The sequence below is a fragment of the Salvelinus fontinalis genome, chromosome 20 (genome assembly GCF_029448725.1).
Source record: "Salvelinus fontinalis isolate EN_2023a chromosome 20, ASM2944872v1, whole genome shotgun sequence".
Classification (NCBI taxonomy): domain Eukaryota; kingdom Metazoa; phylum Chordata; class Actinopteri; order Salmoniformes; family Salmonidae; genus Salvelinus; species Salvelinus fontinalis.
The window spans coordinates 27,897,411-27,913,004 of NC_074684.1; the positions used below are offsets into that span (position 1 = coordinate 27,897,411).

General features: G+C 46.3%; 1 protein-coding gene across 5 annotated transcripts in view; it reads left to right on the forward strand.

Moving 5' to 3' along the window:
* Nucleotides 1–15,594, forward strand: part of LOC129817627 (AT-rich interactive domain-containing protein 1B-like) — a 100,343-nt gene that overhangs the window by 31,955 nt on the left and 52,794 nt on the right. For 3 of the 5 annotated variants that reach the window (XM_055873057.1, XM_055873058.1, XM_055873060.1), the window contains one exon: nt 37–147. The exons of the other annotated variants lie outside the window; for them this stretch is intronic. In XM_055873057.1, the coding sequence (XP_055729032.1) occupies nt 37–147 (111 nt within the window). The remainder of the gene's footprint in view (nt 1–36; nt 148–15,594) is intronic. 5 annotated transcript variants of the gene reach the window in all.

A 15,594-nucleotide genomic window follows, 5' to 3' on the forward strand; every position in this document is an offset into this window, starting at 1 on the left:
GCTCTGTGTGTGTTCTGTCCTTCTCTGTCTGTATAGGAGGTGTCACAGGAGGGCTATGTCAATAGGGGCCAATCTGCTATGACCCCTGGGAAGCCCAACCATGAGGAGATGGGCCTCAGCCAGCAGGACAGACCCTCCAGTCTACCTGTAAGTCCACTTCACAGTTTCTGAAAAACACCAGCAAACACTGCACCACAAAATGTGCTGTAAGGCTACTTCACAGCCACTGGAAACGCATACTGAACAGCCCTCGACATGCACGACAAAATGTACTGAGGGAACTGCAACACACATCCAGGGTTTTAGTTTACTTAATTGTCTGCCTTCAATTTGAATTGAGCTCAACCCTGAGGGTGGCACTGTGTCAGCCTACACAATTAAATATCTATTGCAGGGCCGGAGCCATGTCCTTAACACTTGTCAGGGCTAACATTACCTTTTGGGTCCTTGCCACTGCTTTATTATAATTTATTTTTATATTTGACCTTTATTTAACTCGGCAAGTCAGTTAAGAACAACATCTTATTTACAATGACAGCCTAGGAACAGTGGGTTAACTGCCTTGTTCAGGGGCAGAACGACAGATTTGTACCTTGTCAGCTCGGGGATTCGATCTTGCAACCTTTCGGTTACTAGTCCAATTGTCACGTTCCTGACCTATTTATGTTAGTTGTTATGTGTGTTAGTTGGTCAGGACGTGAGGTTGGGTGGGCATTCTATGTTTTCTGTTTCTGTGTTGGTTTTGGGTTGCCTGGTATGGCTCTTAATTAGAGGCAGGTGTTTGGCGTTCCTCTAATTAAGAGTCATATTTAGGTAGGCGTTGTCACAGTGTTCGTTGTGGGTGATTGTCTTCCGTGTCTGTGTTATGTTTGCACCATACGGGACTGTATACGGTTTGTTTTGTTCATCGTTGTTTTTGTGTAGCCTGTTTTCTCTATTCGTGCGTTCTTCTTGTTTCATGTAAGATCGTCGTCTAGGTCTGTCTACACCGTTTGTTATTTTTGTTAGTTTAGTTAAGTTCGTGTTTTCGTTTAATAAATATGTGTTCAAACTCCACTGCGCCTTGGTTCGATCAATACTCCTCCTTTTGGACCGAAGAGAAGGAGGACCGCCGTTACACCAATGCTCTAACCACTAGGCTATGCTGCTGCCACAGGGCTTTAACTGGGACCACAGTGGGACTCAGACCCAGCACCATATTACCTGTAAAGTGCACTACTTTTGAAGGTTCCATCTGGTCAGAAGTAGTGCACTATGGAATATATGGTGCCATTTTGGGAGTCATCTTAACTATACTTCCCTTCAGACGACACCAAGGGATTGGTTTTCCAGACACAGGTTAAGCGTAGTCCTGCACTATGTAGGGTGCCATTAGGGACTTGTCTGTAGTCGCTCTGGCCCAGTCTCCCACTAACACTGAGGGCTGGTTCTCTCTAGTCGCTCTGGGCCAGTCTCCCACTAACACTGAGGGCTGGTTCTCTCTAGTCGCTCTGGGCCAGTCTCCCACTAACACTGAGGGCTGGTTCTCTCTAGTCGCTCCGAGCCAGTCTCCCACTAACACTGAGGGATGGTTCTCTCTAGTCGCTCCGGGCCAGTCTCCCACTAACACTGAGGGATGGTTCTCTCTAGTCGCTCCGGGCCAGTTTCCCACTAACACTGAGGGCTGGTTCTCCATGGCTGTTGAGCTGACTTTGCCCACACAAACCTTATTTAGGCTGCTGTCTTATTGAGGTTTGGAGAGAGCGAGGGTGCTGAAGGGCTCTCCAACCTTACTCCTCCTCTTTCCCTGCTGCAGTCTCCGCTGTTCTGCCGTGTCTAAGTGCTCAACTGAGTCAGTCAGGGTGGGCCCACAGCTCTCTGAGCCAGTCGGAGCTCTTCCTCGTTGCTCCCATGCACTTATTTTTCCTTCTGTTTGACTGACCATTTCATAGTTACTGATACAGCGTTGTTTTGGCTGCACAGGCAACGGATGTGGACATGGCTGTGTTTCGGTGGTTCTCTTGCATCACTAAGCATGGCTAGAATAGATTTTCCCTCCCTTTCCCCTCTCATGCTCCTGAGAGGGAGAAATCATTATGGAAGTCGACTTAAGAGTAATTGCCGGATATTATTTAGGCCAAGCGTGGCAGCCGAGATGTACGCACAGAATTTCAATGCTGGATTCGATTTCAAAGGGTAATTTGGATTGATTAGAGTGTGGAATCCTGTTTTGGTCTGGTGATTCTCTGGGGCAACATTCAGACTGGGTTTAAAGATGCCATTGTTCCATGTGCTATAGATAGACAGCATGGGATTCAATCTGTGAGGATGGCATATTGCCAGCCAGCTGTTTAAAGATAATCAGTTAATTATGCATTTGCCTCACATTGGCGTTCTCTCTTGTCCCTGGTGATGGTGTAAGTCATGCACTCTGTGCCTGATAAACCTGCGTGCGTGCGTGCGCGTGCGTGCGTGTGTGTGTGTGGAAAGCTAGTCGGTTAGTTGTTGACTTGTAGACATGCTGTGTGGTCTGCAGCTTTGGAAGGACTTATGTCATGTAGGGTGTGCAGGCAGAGACTCCTTCTATTTACAGTGTAAGTCACTCACTGTGTCATCAGGAAACAATGACATAGAGGACCCCGCAAAGGAATGTAATATTTTTTTTAGTGATGCACCGATATGACATTTTTGGCCGATATCTGATATTTTCCTTGCCGAAAAACCCCTGATACCGATATTTAACATTTTAGCTGCCTTTTTAAGCATTCTAGTACAGTTAAATAGTTAAAACACACACTGCATCTCAGTGCAAGAGGTGTCACTACAGTCCCTGGTTCGAATCCAGGCTGTATCACTTCCAGCCGTGATTGGGAGTCCCATAGGGCGGCGCACAATTGGTCTAGCGTCGTCCGGGTTTGGCCGGGGAAGGCCGTCATTGTTAATAAGAATTTGTTCTTAACAGTCTTGCCTAGTTAAATACACACACCACACTGACCAAAAAGTTATTTTGTTGGCATTGACGTATGTCCCCATTACCAGTAAAACATAATCAAAATCTATTTCTTTCACTTACTTGCTGTGCTCTTTCATGGTTAATATGTTCAGTCGTTTCATTCTCAACCAGGATTTCATCATACATGTCAAGCAGTGAAGTTTCAGCTGTTTGTCTGTCCGTGGCATCTCTGTCACTGTGTCCTTTTCCATCTTGTCCAGCTGTGTATGTAACATTTCGCATAAACCCTGTTTCTTGTCTGCATCGAAGTAGCAGTCCTTGTACATAGCATCGAGCATGGTGGTGACACATTGGAGAATGCCGCCGAATCGCTTGTTCACAGCCTGTGTGGGCAGTTTTGTTGCCGGGGCAAACTGTTGTCAAGGGCAACTGTTTCATTCGACAATGTGGGCCAGTAAAAACATCCACCTCATCGGGAAAAGGGCCAACGTTGCATATTAGCTGCTAGCTGACTGGTTAGCTTAGCATTGGCGAAGTCAGAATGGGCACTGTCATGTGACTGAATCGGTGGCGTTAGAATTAGGCATTAGAATACAAATACTACACTGAACAAAAATATAAACTTAATATAAATGTGAAGTGTTTGTCCCATGTTTCATGAGCTGAAATGTTCCATGCGCACATAAAGCGCATCTCAAATTTTGTGCACATTTGTTTACATCCCTGTCAGTTTTGTTGAGCAGGTGTTTCAATGCCATGACAGAGGGTATCACATTTGCTGCAGGTGTAGTTGAGCTTATTTCTCGAGTCAGTTGCTCGAATGGAGCTAGCTAGTGTGTTCATGTTTCAAGCATGTTCTCAAATCTCATTGAAATATGACAACCTGCAAATTCATGAGCATGAAATACGACTTTCCTCAGTACGAAATCCTCGACGACCCACTGTGCTGTTAGACTCCGCATGCTCATGGGGCTGATATCGCTGGTCCAAATGTCAGTCGTGAAGCTAATAGCAGTGACGTAATTACTGTGTAACTCCATTAGGACAACATCTGAAAAATAGTACCAAAAAAAAGTGTGCCCGGTGCTCGACCAGTCGCCAAAAGCCAACATCACCCACGACAGAGAATGGTTGATTGTCAAGGGCAATGAATTCCATTATCTTGGCTTTAATGGATTTTACCTTTGAGTTGTCCCGCTGAAATGTTCTTACTCTTTCAAATGACTGTTTGACTTGTTGACTGCTTGATCCACACAGCAGACATTGTGGGCTAGGTTAGGAATGCTGTGTTGCACGTGTAGCGCAACATTTACGCGGCGTCATTACGTCATGTACCTCCATTATATACAAAGATGTTCTCATCTATCTGTGTTATATAGGTATGCACGTCAGCTTTGACTTCGGGTTTGCACATCGCCGTTAAACTAGACATCGGGCAGATAGTGATGTTGGCATTTTTAGCTAATATCGACCGATTCTGATATGTTCACTGATATCGTGCATCACAATTATTTATTTTTGGTTCACAGTTGCTTGCGTGCTCACAGGTAGTATTACGGTAATATTCTACAGGGAACTTTCTAACCCTGTCCACACCTTCATATTTGTCTCTCAGGTAATTGTGTTGAAACGTCTGTGTAGACCAGACCAGCATGCTGGTGAAGAGTGGCTCTGAAAAGAGTGAATAGGTACTATACTTCCAATGCTACCGCCGAGTCCTCTCATTGGGCCGAGTCCTAATCAGATATAGCAGTCATCCCACCCTCAGGGTATGTAATGTCTATAAGTGTAGTGTGGTTCACCCTCGCCACCCTCCCTTCCGCTCTCCCCCTCTGCCGCTGGTGTTGCCATGGCAACGGGGCTGAGGAAACAGCCTCCTCAGAAATATGCATATTCTAGCAACTGATTATGTACTAATCACATTCTACTAATGGAACATATTCTTGTCATCCACCCACAGATTCACTTGTTTAGATTTGAGTATTGTGTCAATTGAGCCCGAATGTGGTGCGTCATGTAGACAGAGGCCAGTGTATTTTAGCAATACATTTTTATTTTCACCACATTCTAGTTTTCTTACTGCTATTAATAAGATTTTGTGTCAATATTCCCAGTGGAAGTCTGATTGGGTGCTTCTGCTGTTTTGGACACGATGGAACATGATTGGTATTAGAGTTCAGTCAGTTTTTTGTTTTCAAGTGTCACACATTTAATTTAATTCCTGTGAAATGTGACATGATATTTAACTCTCTCGGGAACCGACATTTCATCTTTGTTTTCTTTTCAAGCCGTAATCAAATCCGCTTCGTCTTTCCCCGCCGCCATTGTAAACAGGCCAAGCTGGACGCTCAATCAGGATCCAGGAGGGAGGCAGCGAGGCTTTGATCAGTGCCTGTAAATCTTTTTGAAGGTGTACACCCCCCCCCATTTGAGACGCAGACTGCCTCACCCCGGAGACATCGCTTCCCTTAAAACGGTGTTAATGCCCCCCCAAAAAATAGATATCCGTAAATATATGATAAAAGATAACTTGAGTGTGGTTGCTTCAAAGCTCAGGGTGGTTGGAAAAATGGTTTTGTGGTGTTTACTCAATTCTGCCTAAGCTACACCTTACAAATATTTCCCAAACAATTATTTTCCATACATCGCAAAGCAATTGTGTGAACATCAACATTGTTGGTATGTATGCCCATTGCCCAAGTTCACTAAATGATTTCCCAGCACTGTTTCAGAGGAGAGGCCAGAGTGGAGTCAGGGGACTGTTTGGTGCGCTCCTCCGTAGTTAAACTACATGGTATCTTACAACCATCCAGGCCTTTCTGTAGCTGGGCGCTGTATCAGAGATGGCCTGTGGCAAATACCACACTATTCAAATCTCATGGTATTTGTCACGTGCCGAATACAACAGGTGTAGACCTTACAGTGAAATGCTTACTTACAAGCCCTTAACCAACAATGCAGTTTTAAGAAAAAAAAAGTGTTAAAGTATTAACCAAAAAAATGCATCACATCACAATAATATGGGCCTGGTCAAAAGTAGTGTACTACATGGGGAATAGGGTTCCATTGGAGGCCTAAATCAGAGATGGTGAGCACTACGCCCCACTGCAGATCCTCCACACTCCTCCAAAGACTGAGTGGTCTCCTGACACACACAGCCTTCCGCTATTCCATTTAGGACAGCTGAAGGGCTTTAGTTGAATGTTGTTGCAGGTGGCAGGCAGCTCTCTATAAGCTGGGAGGTTTGCTTTCTTGCATTTTGCGGCAGAAAGCCCAGATTTGCGTTGTAATCTTGTCTTGATGCCTGTGTTATTAGAACAGCTCCTACGCAGTGATGCTCTGGGCTTTTTCTCGCGCACGCACACACGCTTTCAGACCCCACCATGTGATTGGCACCAAGCTGGAGCGCTGGACCACCGCCAGGCCTCGTGTGTGTTTGTCATAGTAGTGTGCGTTTTTCCAGTATGACCCTGAGATTGCTTCACAGCCCCAGAATGGCTTTTCTACCTCTCAATGCGCTCTTATTTTTTATTTTATTTAACTAGTCAGTTAAGAACAAATTCTTATTTTTTATTTTATTTAACTAGTCAGTTAAGAACAAATTCTTATTTTCAATGACGGCCTAGGAACTGCCTTGTTCAGGGGCAGAACGACAGATTTTTACCTTGTCAGCACAGGGATTCAATCTTGCAACCTTGCGGTTACTAGTCCAACGTTCTAACCACTATGCTACCTGCCGCCCACGTGTCTTGCATGTGATAACAGGCAGGCCATGAAGCATTTCCAATCAGAAATGGAGCTAGAACTATTGGTTGAGTTGCTCACCTAACAAGAGAATTCAGTGTCAATGACCATGATGGAATAGATATGCCATAATACCCCAGACCTTTTTGGATATATAGTAGATTGGCGCCAACAGAGCTGTATAGTGGATCTAGCCCATAAGCTGAGTTATGACCGGTAATATAAGGTTGATTTATGACGTGATGTAAGTGTCACATGGGTGAGCGGCTATTTAATACCGGTATAAAATATGTATAAATCTGAAACACTGACCATTAAATGGAACACATTTATAGGCAAAGAATGCGTGTAATTTTGGCTAGATGGTCGTGTCTGTATGGCCACTTTACACATGGCTGCTTTACACATGGCTGCTTTAGTGATAAACTAGTGAAATTCTGCTCTACCAACCAATAACAACCTGGCTTTTGTTTCAAGAAAAATTCCTAGTCTGCCACAAAACTCATGATGAATCATTATGGTTCATTGATTCACCAGTGGTGTTTAAGTATAAACCAATGGTGGAAGAAATGTGCGGAAACGGCTACTGGCTCTATGGGAAAAGGCTGAGAGGCTAGATAGATCTTAGTAAATTACTCCTCTCTTTGCGTCCCAAATGTCACCATATTCCCTATAAAGTGCACTACTTTTGACCAGAGCCTTATGGGGTAGTGCACTAAATAGGGATTAGGGTACCATTTGTGAGGCATACTCTGTTTCTCTGTTTTATAGACCTGAAGGCAAGCAGCAGAAGCCACAAATCCCAGGGTGTCTGCAGCTCCTTTAAAGTTTTAGTCTTAAATACATTTATCTGATTTAAAGGTCTTAAGTCTTAAAATGTTTTAAATTCAGTTTTCAAAGGTCTTAAAAAATGTTAGAGATGACTACAGTGTTTCCGTTATATTGTGCCGCTGCTAAATTGTTGCCACCATGGGAAAAAATGATTTTGTTTTTTTAAACATCAGATAATACTAGAGGCGCACTTTCAAGATGCTCCGACCACGTGCCGGGGAGCGTTCCGACCACGTGGTTGGGGAGCGTTCCGACCACGTGGTTGGGGAGCGCTCCGACCACGTGGTTGGGGAGCGCTCCGACCACGTGGTTGGGGAGCGCTCCGACCACGTGGTTGGGGAGCTCTCTGTGTACAGGGCGTGTGCCAGTGCAATTCGGGTCATTGAGAGAGGAGAGTGCAAGGTAGTCTATACAACTTTCTAGATAACAAAACTAACTAGAGTTGGGACGATGAACTAAAAATGACCGACACTGTCATTGCCCTCCTCTTACCGGAACAAGAGGCTCATGTCAGTGATTAGACTACACAATGCTCCTACAGATTTTTAGTTTCTAAAACCATTATTTGGTCAACAGTAATGTGCATTAATCTGCTTCCTACAATTAAAGTTTAGAATGTTATTTTATTTGGATCCCCATTAGCCGACGCCAATGGCGACAGCTGGTCTTACTGGGGCCCGACTCAAAACGAAAATGTCCATTGCAGATAAGACTTAACAATTGACATCCATTTAAAAACATGAACATGTAATCTGTGTGACAGTATCTGCCCTGTTTCTCTGCTGGCTCTCACTCCCTCCCCCTTTGTAGACGGTGTGAAGGGAGAGATGCATTCTGATAGGCACAAGCATACTGACAGACTGTTTTTAGAACAACTACTGTTGTTAAAAAGAGGAGCCTCAGCTTTGTGTATATAACCATTATTTCTCAATTGTCAATATAGAGGAAATGACACCACTTTTCAAATGAGCTATATCATTGAGATGACAGTGAATACAGTAAGTAGCCTAGTGGTTTGAGCGTTGGGCCAGTAACCGAAAGGTTGCTGGATCGAATCCCTGAGCTGACAAGGTAAAAATCTGACATTTTGCCCTGAACAAGGCAGTTAACCCACTGTTCCTAGGCCGTCATTGTAAATAAGAATTTGTTCTTAACTGACTTGTCTAGTTAAATAAAAAAAAATACAGGCCTACCAATGGCATGACTATGTAGCATCAGATAGTTGGCAATCTTCCCACTTCCTCAGGTGGTAAATTATGTTGCATAGCCTAGGCCAATGTGCACAAAAAACTTGCAGGCAAAATTAATCTCTAAAGAGCCAAACATATTTCTGGTTCCTATTTTAACATGTTGCACATCAAAATATCCATGATGCATTCCCTGTCTTACTTGGCTCTGGAAAAGGTCCGTCTAGAGCCCTCCCGCTTAGCTATCTTGTGAAGTACAGTTTTGCCATTTGATACCAGATTCACTGAATGAGGTAATTATTTAAGTAGAACTGTTGGTTATAGGCTGATGTTGTAATGTTGGATTATAAACTGGGTGGTTCGAGCCCTGAATGCTGATTGGCTGACAGCCGTGGTATATCAGACCGTGTACCACGGGCATGACAAAACCATTTTATTTTTACTGCTGTAATTATGTTGGTAACCAGTTTATAATAGCAGTAAGGCACCACGGGGGTTTGTGGTATAGGGCTGTAGAACAGTGTTTAGCCGTGGTATATTGGCCGTAACCCCCCCCCCCCCCCCCCCCCCCCCCCCCCCCGGTGCCTTATTGCATAAATAGAATACCTCCAGGAGAGTTACTGGGTGTGGAGACTTTAGTTCCATCCCTACTCTAACACACCAGACCTCAACAGGACCTTGTTAAAGGATAGGCTCAGCCATTTTGAATGTTATATATTTTTTGTCCATCTCTGAGTGATGATCTATCAATTCCTGGGGTCATTTCATGTTTTCTATGTGTATCTGAGTTATTGGTGTTCAAGCAGGCAGAAATGCGTCCGGTATGACGTAGCACCGTGATAGTCTCTCACTACACTGGGAGTTAATAGGAATATGACTTTTAGATGGTGAAACCGTCGATCATATATGTCAGATTTCAATACTGCCGATGTCAACTTGGGAGGATGTCTTTTCTCGAATGAGCCATTGATCATATTTTAGCGATATTCCTACCTGGGGAAGTTGAATGAACTGAGTGTCTGGGCACATTTCTCCTGTTTGTCTGCCTCTTTAGTCCAGGGTGCGTTGCATGGTGCCGTTGCCAGAGATCTAGAAAGGAGATAGGAATCCAATGAATGAAGGAACGTATAACGCCCCACCCAGTAGACTGTTGACCAATCGCATTCACGGTTTCATGCTGCGTCACGTGCTTGCTAATCGTCACACAATCCCTTCTAAAAGTCAGTGTATATGTTGAGAAACGTGCCTATTTTCCTCAAGTACGTTATGCCACGATTCCAAAGCTATACGGTACTACAGATGGCAAGTTAATTATCCCACATCTTGGAAAAGATTTGTTATGTTGTACTTCTTGTTGATAAAATTTGTGCTAATGTTGGGTTTTGGGGCTAGCGCCCAATAGACTCCCATTCACCCCTTGAAGGAGAGTGCTCCTTGTCCGAGAATGTACCGGTGGTCCATTGAGACACCATGGGCAACGTTTACCATCTCTTCAAAAGTATGTCTGCCGTCGTGAATGTTAGACTCCACTTAAGCCCCGGTATCATATAAACACACGTAAAATATGAAAATATTTGTAGAATTGCAGTAAATGTGCTTTTTAAACTGCTCCACCAACCAGAGGGGTGTGAACGAGGGCTCGCAAAGTCTGGGTTTGTTACTACACTGATAATTGACAATATCTATCTGGAAGTTTTGCCGCCTAGGAAATTGTGTGATCGGACCTTCTGAAATAGTACTTGCGTACCCCTGCTTTATGGGAAATAATGATTATTTCTCATCTACTGTATGAGAGGCATTCTGAATGATCTATTTTCTGTCTGCGTCCCAAATGGCCTCCTGTTCCCTAAATAGTACCTATGGGCCCTGGTCAAAAGTAGCTCACTATATAGGGAATATGGTGCCATTTAGGATGCACACGATATGAAACGATGTCTCCTCAGCTGGCCCAGAAAGAGGAACTCTACTGACCAGGCTGATTATGGAAGAGAACAGTACTGAGACTGGTGACGCACACAGCCCTCTAATCTACCCAGCATGAACTCTCTCTCTCTCTCACTCACATACACACACTAGGTGTTTTTGTTGATGCATTGCTCTTTTACACCCCCGTATCCTCCATGTTTTCATCACTCCTACTGTAAACACTCTCAGCCTTGCCATTTGCGAACCCCGTGCAGCTAGGATGCTGATCTTTCTCCATATCATGTCAGCCCCGTTCATTTCTCATGAATCACAAATGCCGTCCTGTAAACAAACAGCCAGTGTTCCTCTCTCCTCGGTCTCTTCACCGGCCATTTACACTGTACAAGTGGCAGTCGCCTAGCCACGCTAGCCCTTATATGGGTGCTAGCTAGGTAGTGCTGTGTATCAACAGCTATTGTCAGTCAATCCAGTAGGGGTTGGAAGCTATGGTGAGCTCTGATTGGTCACTTGTGTCGCGAGGATTTGAATAAAGATCAGCTTTCCAGAACTTAAGTCCCGCCCTGTTCAGCTCCCTGGCCAATGCTCGCGTCGCTCAACGGTCCCCCTACTCACTCTGCTTCTCTGGCTTTCCTTCCATTGAAAGGGAATGGCTTCCAACGTTTCACCGCACGGTGCCTCTTCCTGGTGTAAACCTGCGACGTCTCCTCCATTCACTTCTATAGCCCTGACCCCAGATCAGCGATGGCTGTGAATGAGCCCTTTATCACTGATGCTGCTCTCAGCCATTCCAGTTCCATTATAAAGCTGCTGAATTTGAGAAGCCGTGTGAGCCTGTCATAACGGTCCTGTATTCTCAGGCAGCCAGGTGAGCCTGTCATAACGGTCCTGTATTCTCAGGCAGCCAGGTGTTCCCTGTGGGGCCCAGACAGAATGGGCTCCTCTCGGCTTCTGCCTTCATCTCAAATGGCACCGTATTCCCTTTTATAGCGCTCTACATTTGACCAGGGTCCATATACTCTGGTCAGAAGTGGTGCACTATAAAGGGAATAGGGTGCCATTTTGGACGTGTGCTCTTTTTGACACGTGTCTGTTCAGCGGGGGAAATCTGACAATTCTGTCTGAATACAAGGCATGTTAACCACCCACTGTAGGTGATCTCTCAGTTGTTTGATCTGCCAAGAGGATGCTGTCAGAATGGATTGGCCTGCGAGACACACACACACACACACACCACCATCCCACGGACAGACTGACAGGATGACATGCGCTCCACGGGACACGGAGCCCGGCTGAAGGAAGGGCCAATCACCCACAACGGGGATTACTGTCACCACAGTGTGTGTGCCTGTGTCTCAGCCTCTGTGCCTGCCTGTGTCTCAGCCTCTGTGCCTGCCTGTGTCTCAGCCTCTGTGCCTGCCTGTGTCTCAGCCTCTGTGCCTGCCTGTGTCTCAGCCTCTGTGCCTGCCTGTGTCTCAGCCTCTGTGCCTGCCTGTGTCTCAGCCTCTGTGCCTGCCTGTGTCTCAGCCTCTGTGCCTGCCTGTGTCTCAGCCTCTGTGTCTCAGCCTCTGTGTCTCAGCCTCTGTGTCTCAGCCTCTGTGTCTCAGCCTCTGTGTCTCTGCTTCTGTGCCTGCCTCTGTGTCTCTGCTTCTGTGCCTGCCTCTGTGTCTCTGCTTCTGTGTCTCTGCTTCTGTGTCTCTGCTTCTGTGTCTCTGCTTCTGTGCCTGCCTCTGTGCCTGCCTCTGTGCCTGCCTCTGTGTCTCTGCTTCTGTCCCTGCCTCTGTGTCTCTGCCTCTGTGCCAGCCTGTGTCTCTGCCTCTGTGTCTCTGCCTGTGTCTCTGCCTCTGTGCCAGCCTGTGTCTCTGCCTCTGTGCCAGCCTGTGTCTCTGCCTCTGTGCCAGCCTGTGTCTCTGCCTCTGTGCCAGCCTGTGTCTCTGCCAGTGTCTCTGCCTCTGTGCCAGCCTGTGTCTCTGCCTCTGTGCCAGCCTCTGTGCCAGCCTGTGTCTCTGCCTCTGTGCCTGCCTCTGTGCCTGCCTCTGTGCCTGCCTCTGTGCCTGCCTCTGTGCCTGCCTCTGTGCCAGCCTGTGTCTCTGCCTCTGTGCCTGCCTCTGTGCCTGCCTCTGTGCCTGCCTCTGTGCCTGCCTCTGTGCCTGCCTCTGTGCCAGCCTGTGTCTCTGCCAGTGTCTCTGCCTCTGTGCCAGCCTGTGTCTCTGCCTCTGTGCCAGCCTCTGTGCCAGCCTCTGTGCCAGCCTGTGTCTCTGCCTCTGTGCCTGCCTCTGTGCCTGCCTCTGTGCCTGCCTCTGTGCCTGCCTCTGTGCCTGCCTCTGTGCCAGCCTGTGTCTCTGCCTCTGTGCCAGCCTGTGTCTCTGCCTCTGTGCCAGCCTGTGTGCCTGCGTCAGTCCTACATGTGGGGCCCTGTCCACGGTACCCTTATCTGTCAGAAAACAGCATGATGGAGGAATAGGAAGGAGCGAGCATGGCTCCCACTGCGTAGCTTTGGCCTTATAATGCATCCCCTACTGACTGCTTCTCTCTCTCGTACTAAACACTGCTGCCGGGCCAGCCATTCAAACTGTGTGTCTGAGTGATAGTGTGAAGGCTCTCTCCTCACCTTGAGCTGAGTTAGTACATACCCCCCCCCCCCCCCCCCCCCCCTTATGCCACACTGAAATGGCTTCATGAGCCCTGGTCAGTAGTGCACTATAAAGGGAATAGGGTGCCATTTGGGACGCAGCTCATTCCTTAAAGATGTTTAATACGAGGGAGGCAGCAGGAGGAACCATGCTGTAGTAAACTAAGAGGCTCTGTGGTTGTGATGTCTGTCTGCTGCGTGTGGTTACAGACACATGCTAATGCAGCTAGCGCTAGCAGGCTCAACTACGGACCGGCTCACTACGGACTTCAAACACGGCCAGCTATTGATTACACACACATTCCAATCAAACTCACTCAAGACACACAGATGACACCACCTTTGTACTAGGGGGCAGACAATGCTGGTGCCTATATAATGTCAGGAATGAAACCCACCAGGTTAGCTGTCAAATGCCATATTGGGCTAGACTAACAGATCAGTTTTATTACTACTGGGGTTGTCAAAGTTAACGGTGTAATCGTGTGACATGTATATCGCTGTCATTTTTGGGACGCCGTCTCCATTTCGTTTCCGCACGTGTTTCCGCACGGACCCTTTTAATTAATGGCAGGACGCAACATGGCTGCAGTCAATGTCTGTTCCTTTACACATCTGAAGACGGTGTGCCTCTAGCTAAAATCATGTCAAAGTTATGCCCAATGTTACTGGAGCTATGTTCCTCCTAGCTGCCGTGGAGCGCATGTCTCCGCCGGTTTAAACTACTCACCAGACCAAGTTTTTTGGGGTTTGATAATGAGGTTGCTAGCATCCTGATAACTTGACCACTGACAAGGCTATGCACAAGAGGAACTGAGCAGGAATAGGCTTCTCAAAGAGATACTTCAAAGGTAGGCTGCATATGCCCAGAGTGGGGTGTGTTTTTAAGTTTATTTTTGTCACGTGCGCTAGTACAGTGAAATGTCTTTCTAGCTCTTTCCCAACAGTGTGTGAGAGCAGAGTAAATGAGAGAGGGGGTGAGGGGTGGAGGGAGTGTGTAAGCCTGTGTGTGTCAAGTTATCTGAACAGTCAAGATGGTTCGTTTTGAAAGTTCTTATTCTTTCTTTTCTTTCTGTTGTCACACCCCTTTAGAATGCCTGAATCTTACACAGTACTTCTGTGTGTTGTGAGCAAACTTCAAGAACATTGATAAGAGGCAGTAGGGCCACTGACACATTGATAAGAGGCAGTAGGGCCACTGACACATTGATAAGAGGCAGTAGGGCCACTGACACATTGATAAGAGGCAGTAGGGCCACTGACACATTGATAAGAGGCAGTAGGGCCACTGACACATTGATAAGAGGCAGTAGGGCCACTGACACATTGATAAGAGGCAGTAGGGCCACTGACACATTGATAAGAGGCAGTAGGGCCACTGACACATTGATAAGAGGCAGTAGGGCCACTGACACATTGATAAGAGGCAGTAGGGCCACTGACACATTGATAAGAGGCAGTAGGGCCACTGACACATTGATAAGAGGCAGTAGGGCCACTGACACATTGATAAGAGGCAGTAGGGCCACTGACACATTGATAAGAGGCAGTAGGGCCACTGACACATTGATAAGAGGCAGTAGGGCCACTGACACATTGATAAGAGGCAGTAGGGCCACTGACACATTGATAAGAGGCAGTAGGGCCACTGACACATTGATAAGAGGCAGTAGGGCCACTGACACTGATAAGAGGCAGTAGGGCCACTGACACATTGATAAGAGGCAGTAGGGCCACTGACACATTGGGAGCATTCATAGCTGTAGCTGTGTTAGTGACTTGTGGTGTTTATGGTGTAAAATGCTATTAAAACATTCTGATATAGATAATGTTTTGTTTCCATACCTTAGAATCAAAGTATGCCTGTAACTAAATGCACTGCTTTTTAAATGGAAAGAATCTTTCTTTAGGGTCAAATTTGAGCAAATTCAAAGATTTCGATTAACTAATGCCATTAACTTGATGAATCGTTTGACAACCCTAATTACTACTACTTTGAGAGACAAATGATGAAATTGTGCGTGCGACAGACATGTGCGTATTGTGGCAACCACAGGGTTCTCACAGCAGAGCCAATCAAAGGACAGGTGTGAGCTGTAGGAGCACAATTATTGAACTGTGTGTGTTTGAGAGGGAGGACTAATGGTGTAATTCATTTTCCTAGGCCTCGGCGTGTGCTTTTCATGTCACACAAACACACGCAGGCGGCGGTGCCTCTTGACGTGTTTTTTACCCACCTTCTCCCGCTGTTTTCTTCCCATTTTGTGAAAATGATGGGTTAAGGAAAGATAAATATTTGAATGAAAAAACAATGGAACTGACTGTTTACTGGTGGGAGAAAGGGA